Source organism: Prorops nasuta, unplaced genomic scaffold (assembly GCF_024137725.1).
Source record: "Prorops nasuta isolate Cenicafe-Biocafe unplaced genomic scaffold, Cenicafe_Pnas_1.2 PNAS00004, whole genome shotgun sequence".
Taxonomy (NCBI): domain Eukaryota; kingdom Metazoa; phylum Arthropoda; class Insecta; order Hymenoptera; family Bethylidae; genus Prorops; species Prorops nasuta.
This window is the reverse complement of record NW_027116801.1, coordinates 3,429,904-3,444,916: the sequence shown is the minus strand read 5'-3', so window position 1 is coordinate 3,444,916 and position 15,013 is coordinate 3,429,904. Positions and strand designations below refer to the sequence as shown.

Below are 15,013 nucleotides of genomic sequence, written 5' to 3'. Positions count from 1 at the left end.
TGTACATAAACGCTAGGGTGCATCTGCGTAATGGTAAACTTTCTCCAACTTCAAATCTTATGCCAAAAGTTTTTCCATAAAGCTACCTTTACGCCAGTTCTGAGCCAGGCTGCAATTTCTCAAGGATTCTTGTCCAACTGACAATGAAATACATACATATATACATACGGTTAGCTACTTTAAGGCGTACATCTGTCGATACAGGAAGGTTATTGTATCTAAATAAAGTCAGATAGAAGTGAAATATTTCTCTAGGTTTTTATTATTAGCATTATCATTGATACAGCAGCTTAAGCAAAAAGTATCGATCTCGACATCAGGGTTCTACAAATATCTAATGTGAATTTTGCAAAGTTTAAAGAACGTGCTTATTTAAGGGAAAAATTAACGAAGAATAAAACGAGGTAGTAGCAATAAGCATTAAGGATATGCGCAGTATATACAGAGGCAGTATGAGCAGCGAAACGACTGAAGTTATGAGAGAGGTGGGAAGTGGTTTAGTATTGGATTCGTAAGTACGAATAAACGGGAAATTTTCAGAGTAGAAAACTATACTAATGAAAGCCGTACCATTCATTTCATTTTCCGCCAAACTTTTTCGTTGATGGCAACCGGCTAGCGGAATACACTCTATAACAGTAGCTTCTATGGATTTAAAGAAAAATTGTTAAACTCCACTATTCAATTGGAAAGCATCGATGAACCGAATCACGTTCCTTTTACTTTAAAATACTTGATTTACAATTTTACGCTTGAAAATTTCAATTTCGGTAAATTATATGAAAGTGTTGTAGAAAAGGTATTCTTTATTAGCAATATATCTCAAAATATTCATTATAATTAAAATTGAGCTGTATTAAAACTGATAAATCTAGTTTTAAAGTCAGTGGTGCTTTTTAATTAATGGAAAAGGTATTTTCCTGTAAAAGGATTTTTTAATGGCACGAAAGTAGAAGGGAATAAAGCGAAAAGTACGATGTTGGGTCAGCATGGCATGCCTTAATACCTCAAAGAATCATCTGCACTTTTACACGCTCGCTTAAACTTTGAAAAAGCTTTAAAAAGTTTTTGCCCACCTGCCATTTCAAAACATGGACGTAAATAATTTGCTCCTTTGCGAATCGGTTAAAACGGTAATAGTTTCTATTTGGTGTTTCACATTAGAGGGGCAATTTAAATCTTGTCATAACGTGTTCAGTTTTTCTATGAGTTTGATGAAATTTCTCAGGTTTATAATAATTTTACCTTGAAAAATTAGATCAGTTCTATTTTTCCTAGCTCTCTCGTTCTCTCTTCTCCATTTATATATAGTCATTTACGAAAAGCTAAATCTTTTTATTTATCGCATTCACGTCAAAGCCCTAAACGTGCAGTTCGAGTTTCGAGTAGGTAAAAGTCTTTTTAGCTGCCCTCGTATCTTCGTGGTTTCCTACATTTCCTTACACATCTCCTCTTCCCTTCCTTTTTTCCCCACACCCTATTCCTCTCACCTTTTCTTGCTGATCTCTCGCCTGTAATCCTCGCTGTATAATTGGATGGAAATTTCACGGATTCGGTTAACTCTACTCGAAGGTGGATAGCATGGATAAGGACACACTTGCACAAATAATGTGAGATAAGCCGGGTGACCAGGATAATTTTACCATCGTCGCTTCTCATTCTAAGAGATTTGATTTTTTTCCAATTTCTCAAGAATTCCTTTCTATCAGGAAATGGCATCTGACCGTAAGACTTTAGATCAGGTGATAACTATTTTTGCGAAGGGAAAAGGGAAATTCGACAAGGAATCCTTTGCAATAAAAGCAAAAGAGAGGTCAGAAATCTCAGGGAGCCTCTGGACATCGTACCGTTCTACCGCAACTTCAGGACTATAGCTCTGTCAGGATTTTATCGATAGTCCACGCTTCTAAGTTTCTCTCTCTCTCTCTCTCTCTCTCTTTTTTTTTTTTTTTTAGAATTTCCTCCGTTGAACACTATATCCTCATATTGAACATAAATCCTCATGCATCGACAGACGATCATTCGGACCGTAAAGATAAATTACAGGATTGCGTAAATCTGCTCTATATCTCTTTACTTATTTTACCGGAATACGTATACCAATATACCTTCAGGGCTTAAGCTTTACTTCAATAGGTATAAAAACTAATAAAATCATAAATAACGGATATATTACTTTGTTCCAAGCTATTACTATGCAATTAATTTGAAATGTTCTTCCTTCGACATCAATATAATTTCTTATCGACGTCATAGTTACTTTTAGGCAACACTATTCATTTAATTTGGAATTTTAGTCAACTCTTATAAACATATCCATCCATTGGTAAATATATCTCAGAAAATTGACCTGAAATTTTGCATGATTTTAATGATATTTTATAGACTTTAGTGGATACCGAAAAGCTACAAGTTGTGATAGATTGGAGAAGTAGATTGGACTGGTTAATCCTAAATAAGCTTAAAATTATTAGATAGCGAGCATGCGGTATGTATAATTGATAATGTTGATTCATAAGCTTAACGCTTTATTATTGAGCTTATCTGGTAGATTTTAAAGCCTTTTCTGATTGAAAGGAATAGTACACGACATATATCGTACGACTAAGAGCACATTTTTAGCATTGGCTTCCGTACAACCAGTAAGAAGATAAAAATGAAGAGGACTCGTGAGCGATAAAAATCGTGCAAGTAGAAAATTTAGCTTGAATGAGTAATGGTGGGCAATATTACAGTAGTGAGCTAGAGTTATCTAGGTCAGGTTTCAGAATTAGCTGTCAGCTCGACGGACATGATTGCATCCGTTTGAAAACATATGCAGGAAAATAGAAATAAGCCGAGACTTTAGAAATTCACAGTTAACGTTAGAAGAAGATTACGTATATAGGAGTTGCATTTAAAAAAAATTCCTTGTACGTTTAACCAGCTCAATTTATCAGAGGAATATGTCAGCTCGAATATTGTAGCTCTCAGGCACTAGGTTTTAAATGAATTTTCTTGAAAATATAAAAATGGAACATTCTACACTGATGGATTAGTGGGACAAAAAATCAGGCAATTTTAAACAATTAATATGCTCGATTTAGAAATAATTGTGGGACTTTAATTATTCGGTAGCATTTGCCAATGTGACAGTGCCTTCAGGCAACGGCATATCGTTCTCTCTACCAATTCTGTGTGGAGCATTTGCGAACCTATATTCATCCTGTATTATAACTACCTTTTATACGAGCAGCCACATTTGAGACAAACTACAATTCCCTCTAGTAGGTACAGTGGAAGGTGCAATTTCACCTATTTCCATGCATCAGATGAAATCAAGGAAATATTTCATAGTGATTAATGATGACTGCCGGAGGCACGCGAGAATTATTCCATTTTTCATTATTACGTGCATCATATTTGAAGGCACCAGCACATATCAAACTAAATTAAAGAAACATGTCAATGAGTTTTAAGAAAATTTTCTTAAACTTATATAATTTTAATTTACCATTCCATCAACTTATTTTACAAATATTTTGATTCGAAAATGCGCATTGATTTGGGATTATCTTTACTTTCTTATCACCGTCCAAGGTCAAATAAATACCACGATAATATAGTTTAGGAAAAATAAATAGAACACATTATTTTTCTTCCAAGATACATTGTTATGAAATTAAAAGAAGTAGAAATTTATGAACTTCATGTATCATAATAAACTATACATTTTTCTATTAAATTATTTTTAATATAATATAAAGCTTTATTTCAATAATGAGTGCAGGCAACTCTACTCATAAAACTAGTTGACGTAACAGGAAACTGCCAAGACTCAGGGTGCGTTGAAGCTTTAAAAAGTACTACAAGCTATCAAGAAAAATATAGTCGCATCAAATCGTGATTTTATCCAAGGAGAAGTGGCGAAAACATGAAACCCGACAGAAAAAAGCAACAGGGCGAGAGAGCCTGGACTTGACCGAGCTTGGTGGTACATCTTTACTGTATTGTTAATATTTCATGTGGTGGGCGATTGAGTCAACAAGTGGCGATGTATTGTAAGCACATCCTTACGTGAGTTTTATCTATGTCCTTGAAGTATTATAACGCGAGCCTCGACTCTTGCCCTGAAACATGTCTCCTATAGACATACTAGCACAGAGAGATACGGGACACACACAAACATATGTACCTAAACACATGTGTAGTATATGGTGTGTGTGTGTGTGTGTATACTAGCTATACCACAAACCCATTCACAGAAGAGAAGGCGCGATTTCTTTAAAGCCTAGATTTTGGCGACCGTAAACCATCTTGAAGATCGAGTGAACGTGGGAAAGCTAAAAAAGGACAGAGCGAGTGAGTGACGTAAGATATAAAAGTATATAGAGGGTGATTCCCACACACAACGGAGTTTGGATATATGATTAAATATTTTGAAAAAGGTGTAAGATTTTTTATCTAAAAAATATGTAAGTAGGACACATTTTTTTAGGTCTTATTGGAAGAGCTATTTCATGATTATATTTATATGACCTTCAAAAGTGCTATAGAGGCCATATGAAGATCATAAGGATTTTTTTAAACAGTAATTCTCCTATTTTTTATAGCATTTTTTTGTAATCGTTCTAGAAAGCTTTCCAAAACACTATATTAATTTATCATGTAATCCATTGGCTAGATATTTCGATTTGAAATTATAAGTAGGTGAGTGGGGAGTGTGTGCGTGAATGCGTAGCGGTCGCACACACTACTTCAGCCAAACCCACACCTATATGCAATTTCAAATCGAAATATCTAGTGAAAGACTGGATGAAATGATTAATTCATATAGTGACTGGAAAGCTCTCGAGGTCAGCTGCAAGAATATGCAATAAAAATAGGAGCTTCCATTGAAAAAAATCGTTGCGATCTTCAAACGAGCTTCAAGGTACTTTTCAAGATCATACAAATATAATCGCAGGGTGGCTCTTTTTGTATAAGTGCTAAAAAAATGTCTTATTTATTTACTTATGAAATTGTACCTTTCTCAATGATATTTAAGTGTATCCACACTTTTGGATCACACCGTGTATACATGCACATACAGCCAATGTGTGCGCAGCCTCTGAAATGTACTGCTTTCGTCGCCGTTTCTTTTCGAGAATAAAGAAGCTGACACTCGAGATTGATTATCGTACGATGAGAATATATGAATATAAAAAGTGTGCGTACAAACGTGTCGGTTTGCCTTTGGAATAAATATTCCAACGCCCACAACAAACTATTATCTCCCTTTCTTAACACCCCCAATCCATCAGACGTTCTTCATCGTAATTTTTATTATCAGCCAACCCCTTGTATCGCTCTCGTTTCAGCAATCTTTCGAATTATGATAATTAAACTGAAGATTCGTGTATATAGCTAAAGATGAGGCAGGAACGAAAGGTATTATCGATACGAAGCTTCAATATTTTATTTCTCCTGAAAGCGAGATGCGCGATAGAAAGAAAAAATCATGGTCCGCTGTATTATTTTTCGATCGATGTGTGTGTGTGTGTGTGTGTGCTATCGTAAATGTGAAAAAAGTGTACAAAGGGAGTTTTACATTTTTCTTTTACTCACTCCTTCGCTTCCCTTTTTTCCATTAACCACTTTACTCTTTTCCCTGTTTTAATATCGAATGCGGATAATTTAGCTCGAAGCTCTTCCAGTGTCTGACACGATACTATATAGTGTCACATCAGTGCTTATTGGGGTGCAAGTCACTACTTTAGATCGAGAAACGAAAACCCTTGCGAAGATCTTGCTAACTATATTTTTGCAATTAAGTCGCTTGTATAAAATTCATATACCTAAAGTATAATAATAGCACAGTAAATGTTTTGTCTTAAAAATAACAAAGAAAATTAAAGATTTTTAAAATTAAAAATATATATAGATATATAGTAGTGCGTAATAAAAATGATATCGTATACCGCGATAATAAAACTTGTCTGGGTCAATAAGTATATGAAAGGTTATTCTTTGTCATTCAGTTTCTTAATATGAGGAAATAAAGAAAACTGAGTCGCGAGAGAGTATTGGATGGTTGGAAGGATAGGGAATGGTAGAGAGGAGAGAAAAAGAAAGACGCTCTATTACTTTTCGAGCAGGCTAAGGGGGTACGGTAGGCTTTATCGGTGATCGGTGCCGCCAGCAATTTTCGTCTTTATCGCCTATCAACTTGAAGAAATCGCTCGTTGGGGGCGAGACCCTCTCCAGGGTATAAAGATACAGCCTACACAATCGCTTACGAAATATACTACATAGTGATGCAAGTATTTGCACAGCAGCGAGACGAGATTCCAAGGATAGCCGAATTTACAAGGACGTTGTCTAGGTCATGTGTGTGTGGCGTATCTTTAACGAGTACAAATCGCCATGAAACCACTCCCCGTCAAGATACCGTCTTTCTCCTCGTTAAAAATCCTGAAATACCATGATAAGATATAGAAAAAGATAACTCGTTGCTAAAAAGAAAATTAATTTTTTCATTTACATAGACTGCACCGTATAAATTTGCTTTGTAAGATAAAAATGACAAAGAGCAATTTGATAATTATTATTATGAAATTTTTATACAATTGAGAATGTATATAAACTTACGACTACAGTGATGGATTGAAAAGCTGTTAACGATTGTATTTTTGTAAATTTATTAAAATTGTTTAGAAATTGCGTGCAAGTGCACTTAATGATTCTATATATAGGATAAATCAATCGTGAGGGTGAATTTGGTCCAATTAAAGGCGATTACCGAAGGGGAATAAGTAAGATTAAGAATTTTCATCTTACGGTTAAGCGAAGCTTGCTTTATAACGAGCCCAGATATCCACAAAGCCGATCGCTTTTACCTCAGAGCTGCGGTCGCTGGAAGTTGGTCTGTGTCAATATACTCGACGATTGCGATTCCATCCCTGACTACGTCTGGAGTCACCGCAGATACACACACATAGAGCCAGTCTGCATGGATAGGAGAAGCACCAGCAGCTGAAACTTTTGGAACAAGGTAACTCTACCAGCCACTTGCGAGATTGAAGACGACGAAGCTCCTCCGTACCTTTGGATAGCCACGCCACGAATTTTCCGTGTATTTAAGCAAAGGCCGATTGATTTTTTCAAATGAATAATTCATCGCATTCGTCGCCATTCCAGTATTTATCATTAAAAATACCATTCAACGAAAGAAAACTTTCCATCTTTTAACGAATCTTTCAAATCGATCCTTTAAGCTCTGCACTTAGGGCACCACACTATACCCACCTCTACTATTATACTCCACTCTGTACAGAGAAAGTTTTATAAATTTTCATTACGATTAACAACGAGAGCATCAATGCTGCTCTGCAATTTATTTTTTGACGAGCTGTCTTTTCGATTGGCAGGGACACGTGAAGGTTCGACGAATTCAGGTCAAGTGGAAGGACTGATTTATCAAATGAATTATTCATCGATATGGCATTACCAGAGCTTTGTTTGGACCGACCAACAAAATTATGCTGATTCAAATCAAATCAATCCATTTTCATACGAATTAAGATTTTCTTATTTGGAAAATCCTTTTAAATGAATCAGGAATCGTTTAGAATGTGTGTTTTAATATTCGGGTGATATTTTCATGTTAAAGTTGGATTAAACGAGAGTCTTATTTGTTTAAGTACGCGAGAAGAATCATGGACTAAATCATTTTTTTTTAATTTTCAAATATTAAATTATTATAGCGTTACTATGATAAGCTAGACAATTTGAAAATTACCAGGCATCACTGTTTGGCTCATGAACGATACTGTGGTAACTTAACAGTGTTTCCCATTGCAAATTTCATTCGCGCAAGACCACGGTTCTATCTCCATTGGGATGATGTGGTGTTTATATTCCTTATGTTCACCAAATTCTCCAGGTATCAATTGAATTTTGGTATCCCTTAGTCTCGATTGTTTAATACAAGGCCCTCCTTTATCGCGTAACACTGTAAGAACACATGTAAGAATTTTCATGCAATACGTATACCTATACAATCTAGATGAATGACGATAAAGAAATTGAGAAAAAATTGTAGCTATATTGTTAATCTTATGGAAGAGACGTTTTATCTTATGGCCAAATCAAATTAACTTCTGTAAAATATAGTGACATAGGCACATGTGTCTTTATGTGTATGTGGAGGAATGGAATTGGCGGCTGGAGGAGGAGAGAAGTGGGAGGAGGGGTGGGGAGGAGGGGGGGGGGGGGGGAGGGGGAGACAGATATAGAGAGAGGGAGAAAGAGAGGAGAGGAGTTGAAGGATGAAATTGGTGGTTTTATATGTGAGAGATAAAGGAAGGGAATCGAAGATAGCACTCGGAGCGCATTCTTCCCAAGAGTCGTAAGATCTCGTTCGTGAGACGGGAGAAAGAAAAGCAAACCGCCGCAAGTTGCCCATCAGTAGCTTGCACTCGCGGGAAAATCTTGCATGCAGTACACGTTCCATCGCGAAATATAAGGATGGTCCGTGCAAGTCTTACGAGCGCCATTCGGTATAGGAGTAGGAATTGAATTTAGTCATTCTCTCATTATTTTATTGGCCAAGTCGTCTTGTAGACGACGAAAGCGAAATACGTGCTCGCTACCTTATGTATATGCAGCTCTTTGTGCATAGACCGCTTTTCGCTTCTATAATAAACAGATTTCTTTTCATAACATTCTTATTTCTTTCCCTTTTCTATATAATCAATTTTTATATGTATATATATATATATATTTATATAATACCTCCAAAGTATCGATTATGTTTATTCTACGCCAAATTTAGACACAGGTTCCCTTCAAATCGATTAACGTTACGCTTTTATCACAATTTTTATGCTTGAATGGTGTCGGTATAGCACACGGTTATACAGGGTGTCTGGAAAGTCTGGAAACGGTCGAATACATCGAAAGCTATATAAGTGGTTTAGGAGACAAGTAGCTGTTAAGGTGTGTTTTAAAATTTTTATTAATTTTCTGTCATAGTTTGACATGGAAGGTGCAATGATCGAATGACATATAAATGTTACTTGGAGTTTTTTAAGTGAAAGCATTTATAGTTTCTATTGAATCTTGTATCTACACTGCAATATCCCATTTTAACGAAAATAAAAATATAATATTGGTCACGTAATTCATTTACCGCTTAATCTAAACGTTTACGAGATATTTGGATTTGAAATTGTACATAGGCGTGGTTTTGACTGAAGTGGTGTACAAGACCGCTACGCATACACCCTCTGTATTGGCTCACCTACCTCTAATTTCAAATCCAAATATCTCGTAAACCCCTGGATTTAATAATATATTCATACAGTGTTTTGGAAACTGTTCAGAATAAACTACAACACCACAAAGTAAAAATATATAAGTTTCTGTCTAATTTATTTGGTCACAACCTCTCAACTTGAAAAATCAAACTATGATGTAAAAAAATAGTATATACATGTTTTTTAAAAAGATTTTTAAATTTTTGATCACGAGATTATCTATTATTTTTTTTAACAAAATATTCGTGTATTTTAAATTTCAAAAAACTTGGTAGAATTTATAAATGTATGAATATTACATAGGATATATTGTGGAAATTAGGGTAGTCATTTGTTTGAGTAATGACCAAAGGGTTAAAAAACTCCAAGCGACTGTCACAGGTTTTTCAGCACTCCTTCCAATATTGACCCTATATACATATGTACATATCTGATAGATATTAAAAAGTAGTACAAATATGTATAAATAAATTTTTTCTTAAATTGCTTATTTTTGGAGATATTAAAGAGATTCCCTATTTTCTGGACACCCTGTACACCGGAAATATTTGTATTTCTTGTGAATTTTCCTTATGGTTATTGTAGAAAAGATATTAAACGTTACTCTATATTATGTTAATTTATCTTTTAGATTAAGATAGGTAAATCTATTTGAGGAAATTGAAAAGGAACAAGTTTTCTTATTTCGAAACGAAAGAGTGGTTCTTTACACACTTTACCTCCAGTCTCTTAACGAGCAACCAGAGCGCAATGTACGCTGCTATAGAGAGATCGTGCTTGTTTGCCCTATTCCTTCGCCTTGCCAATTGTCTGGAAAAAATGAAAACTAAAATCAGTTTAAGGCCTTTTTGTTCATTCCACAGCGAAAACTTCGAAACATATTGCAGCTCCAATCTCGTAAAGTAACGTTGTTATGCAGTTGCACGAAGTAATTAGATATAAGAAATTAAAATTGTTAAATATCATGTATTTTAAATGTTAAAATAATATTAAAGTTTATTTTAAGACTAATTTCGCCCTTGTCAAATTTTTCATTACAAGAATGCTTACCTTCATGTTTGAAAAGAGTAATTCTTAACGATTGCGCTGGTTTAAAAATGTAGAATTTAAAGTTTTTCATTAAAATGGAACTATGAGGTACATAGACAGTGTCATTTGTTTAGGCTATAAGTTCACTTTTTTACAACTTGGGAATTCCATAAAAAATAGCCCAGAAGTTTTTACCTTCACATAACTTACCCTGAATAGTGTATTATTATCTCAATGAGCTTTTTCATAGCCATAAAATGTGCCTGGAGGAAGCAATGTTCGATAAGTTTCTTCCTCGTGTCAAAGTTGTTTAGAGATCGCCTTTCTATATACATTACTCTATTTGCAGCCTGGCGGTGACACAGCATATGAAAATAAGTTATGAGTTAAAAAGCAAGTTTATTGGAAAAAATTGAGTGTCGCTGTAGCTATTTACTTTTTATAGGCGGTAAAATCTTTTTTTTTTACGAGTTTTTCCGTAAATCAAATTAATTTCAATGTTTGTTCAGCAAAATAGAAGCAAATTTGAAGCAAATATTTACCATTTATTATTATGACCAATTTAATTGTCTAAAAGTTACCATGGTTAAATAATAGACTGTGGGATGGTATACAAAAAGCACCCGGGTTTATTTCACTCGATTCTTGCATGTACAGCAGGCTCACTTATTGTTCTACTAATTACCAAATGCGGATACAACTTTTAGGAAGCATCTATCACTGATTGCGGATACTATCAGAGTTAAAACTTAGCTAGAATTTAAAACACCAGCTTTTCAAGCAATAAATCACCATGTGACAACCGATACCAAGTTTAATTGCTTTTCCGCAGTATTGTTTTTACCAATATTTGAAAAATCATTTCGGTAGCTTTTTCGTCAGGATGTTTTTAAAAAAGAATTTCATATGCATTGTGTATGTTTTGATTAATGGCTAATTTATGTTTCGACGTCGCTAACTGTTCGGTTATCGGTTTAACAAATAAATGGATTTCAGCTTGCATTGGTAGTGTAATATATCAACAAAATTGCATAGATTTGGGAATACAATAAATTTAATGAAATTACAATTCTGTGCCAATAGCATATGCATATTATAGGCACATACACTGGAAAGATTGGTGAGTGTTGATGAGAATGCGTATTTTTTATAATTAAACTGCAGTGGACTGCTTGATGATTTCAGGAGATCGTCCCGTGACTAATTTCTAGCTTCAAGATCGCAGACATGCAACGAAGCCACAAACCGCTAACTTGGTGGAATTTTAGCTGGTTGAACGTTGGAAGGACACCGGAGCCAGCGTGAGTGAACCAGCTGATCTTTCTACCGAGCCATGATTTATTAATACAATCTAACGTTAGTAGAATTCTTATTTTTACAAGAGTAAAGACACCGACAAATTGTAAGATTTCTTTCTTTTACACTTTAATTACCTCCATTTTTTAACTTCCACAGAAATTAATTGACTCGCAAATGAATTTGCCTATAAATTCAACCATTCTTCGTAATAATACTTTATCTACTTGACAAGCACATTTTTCTTTTCATTAAACGCACATGTAAAATTCTCAACGGCACAGAACCATGATTTTTTAAACTTTATTTATTAACTGTATTCTAAATTACATATATTCTGAGTAATTCTGTTCAATTTTCATGTCTGTGCATCACCTCAGTTTCATAATTAAGGAGCGTAAATCGCATTACCAAATTGTGTAAATATTATGTTTTCCAATTTTCATAAAGAAATTCCAATTAGTCTGGTGCTACACACCCTTTAATTAATAGTAACGCATTTTCAATGGGTGCCCTATCGCGCTTCAGGTAGAAAGGGCTTGTCCTTTCGTAACAGGTCGTTGGTTTACCTATTGCATTATATATCTGAATATTACTATTTTAGGGCGTGTAAAAGATACTTGAAATTGGCAGTTTTATGTAGATATTAACTAGAACAGGTAGGTAGAAGTTTCTGGGAACTAACGACACCATTTCCACTGAACTTTATTCCTCAATCAAAAAGCGTCAATTTGTCTTTCTAATTTGCCTTGTATGCACTTGTATGCATTATTCGATCGCAAAATGTCTTCGTATACGGACAATGAAAGATCGCTCTTTGTTTGATTCGATTTACCAATAACCTCTCAATAGTGATACAAGAGCTTTGTATGTATTGTTTGCACTTTCTGCACTTTTCATTAAATTGTACACTTTGTATGACATATAATATACACTTTAAATGAAAACTGCAGAAAATTCAAGCAACACGAACAAACCTAAGTATAAAAGAGTATTAAAGAGTCGATACTAAAATCTCAGTATACAAGTGATAATGTGCACAGTAGAAAATGTTCGAAAATGATCCGGCCTCTTTGTGAATCTAGAAACTTAGAAATATAAATTGAAATCAAATGATATGGAACTAAATCAGTTTTCCGTAGTGTACTTGTTCTACTAAATTATTATACTATACTATAAAAAAATCTACGAAACACGTACTAGAATTACAAAAATTCCTATTTAAAAAATGTAGTGAACTCAAAATTAAAGGCAACATGTCTAAAGATTGTAAACAGATTGTATGTAGATTCTGTGGAGAAATTTGAATGCACCTAACTTCAAATGGTTACCAAAAGCTTTCGATTGGATCAGGGGTCTAGGGAAATTTTAGTTTTATAGTAACTATCAGTTGAATCATTGTATATTTCTACTTACCGATCGTAATTTCAAATCGAACTTTTTAATGTCGAATAACCGATTGCATTTGGTACTTGAGGAAGCAAGTATTTGATTTCATACGATTTTTTGTAGGTCATTGAATGAAATTATCCACTAATATATATTTTTTCCTCATTATTATAGGATACAATGGAAAACATCAATCCTGCTCATGGTATGTAACATATTATATTAAATTTTTTGACATGTTCGTAGCTAAAAAGCTTTAACATTTTATATGATAAGTTAGGTGTATGATAAAATTCTCTGCTTAAAGGACAACCTAGCAAAGAATTGACACGTCATCTACTTATCAAGTATCTTTTTGAATTGTGTCAGTAATCTAAATGTATATTTATTATTTTCAGAAAAGGAAGGACCAAGCAGCCATGATGGTACTTCGAGTGGAAGGCAGAGGCAGCAATGCCAGCAATTGCCTACACCTGCCCTGCCTTCCACTCAACCGGTGCCACCCTCGGCACCGCAGCATGAAGTGTCGGGGAATGCAGGTTAGTAAATTATACAAATAAATAAAACCGACGGCACTGCTAGATGCATGTTAGTTAGCTTGCTGAATGCGAAGTACTGACTGTTGATTGTTAAAACGATACAGATATCAACAATCATCATTTCAAATTCAGCAAGTAGTCTGGCACGGATCCAGCATCGCGTGCAATTAACTTCAACAAATTTATTCAGTATTTAAGAAAAATTATATTTCAGGGAATCCACCAGTGGCAGCAGCTGTAGCACCAGCGCCACCACCACCACCACAGGTAGCAGAAAATCCGGTACGACAGGGTAAGTTATAAATTAAATAATTTTATTTAAAAAAATAACATTTCTATGATTATATATATATTTTTTTTCAGAAAGAGGAAGGTGTCGTCGCCGTAGAGCAGACCGACAACTTTATAGTCGGTATGACGATATCGTCGGTTTGCTTTATGATTTGGCACACATGCGAAGATATGGACAATGGTGGGTAGGTGGTGGTGAGCGCTGGGGGCGACGACGTGGACGAGGACGTGGACGCGGGGGTTTTTAAATAATTTTATTTATAATAATATATTATGTAACTTTTATTTTAGTATTCGTCTATTTCTAACTTAAAGTATATACCATATATACTTTAATAGTAAAGAGTACATTTATTTTAAAGTTAGAATGGTCAAGCTTGTTGCACGAGAGAGTAATACCTTGATGGTATGTGCATATACATACTTTTGTTAAGATACTACTGTTTCCTTAGATACTACTTTTCAGTATTATAGTATATAATATTTTCTCTTATTTCATCGTCTTAAACCAATGAAACGTGTGATATTTGATGCCACAATTTGATACTCCCATCTTAATGGTCAAATGTAATCATTAATTATGCTCTTTAGTTAGAATTTAGATTCTTTATCTGTGGTATCCACACACAGATTGAATAATTTTAATGACACTAATGCCAACTCGTGGTCACTTCTTTTATTTGTACGTGTAAAATCTGCAAGCCTTTTGTATAAATTAGATTAAACAGAAATTACTTTGAAGCTCTTCTTGTAATATTCTTTTTAATCCTTTGGTTCCTTCTTTAATTACAATTATAGAATTTTTGCAGTATTAGTGACATTATATGTACTATGATAAGTTAATATATGTTAAATTACATTCCAAACTTCTAAACTGATGATGAATACATTGAATATGCTTAATAGGAGATATCTTTACATTATATCATATGTTAATAGATAACCATTTAAAATTTGGAAACCTTTGTCAACTTTGAATGTCCTGCAAGCATATATGAAATATTACTAATAATATAATATATATAATAATACAGTTAAAGTTAATACATCTAAAGTAAAATTATTATGATTCTGTCAGTTAATTTCAAAATTTAATGTAAATTGAAATAAGTCTATGTGGTAATGTATTTATGTACCTAAATATATAATAGAGCACTCGATACTGAAACATAGGTATTCCTTAATGCTATC

At 34.2% G+C, this 15,013-nt stretch overlaps 1 protein-coding gene across 1 annotated transcript; it reads left to right on the top strand.

Moving 5' to 3' along the window:
- Positions 1-13,017: 13,017 nt before the first annotated feature.
- LOC136772691 (uncharacterized) lies at positions 13,018-14,563 on the top strand. The gene is made up of 5 exons (XM_066725821.1): positions 13,018-13,083; positions 13,167-13,197; positions 13,391-13,531; positions 13,746-13,823; positions 13,895-14,563. Exons 1-5 carry the CDS (start codon positions 13,048-13,050, stop codon positions 14,068-14,070), a joined length of 462 nt encoding a protein of 153 aa, XP_066581918.1. The 5' UTR covers positions 13,018-13,047; the 3' UTR covers positions 14,071-14,563.
- The last annotated feature ends 450 nt before the right edge of the window (positions 14,564-15,013 follow it).

What these genes read in the sequence shown, in the direction of transcription:
- LOC136772691 (XM_066725821.1), top strand. Translation starts at nt 13,048, where the DNA reads ATGTCGAATAACCGATTGCATTTGGTACTTGAGGAA. An exon ending in AAACATCAATCCTGCTCATG is followed by an intron (nt 13,198 to 13,390) that starts GTATGTAACATA and finishes TATTATTTTCAG; the next exon opens with AAAAGGAAGGACCAAGCAGC. An exon ending in AGAAAATCCGGTACGACAGG is followed by an intron (nt 13,824 to 13,894) that starts GTAAGTTATAAA and finishes ATTTTTTTTCAG; the next exon opens with AAAGAGGAAGGTGTCGTCGC.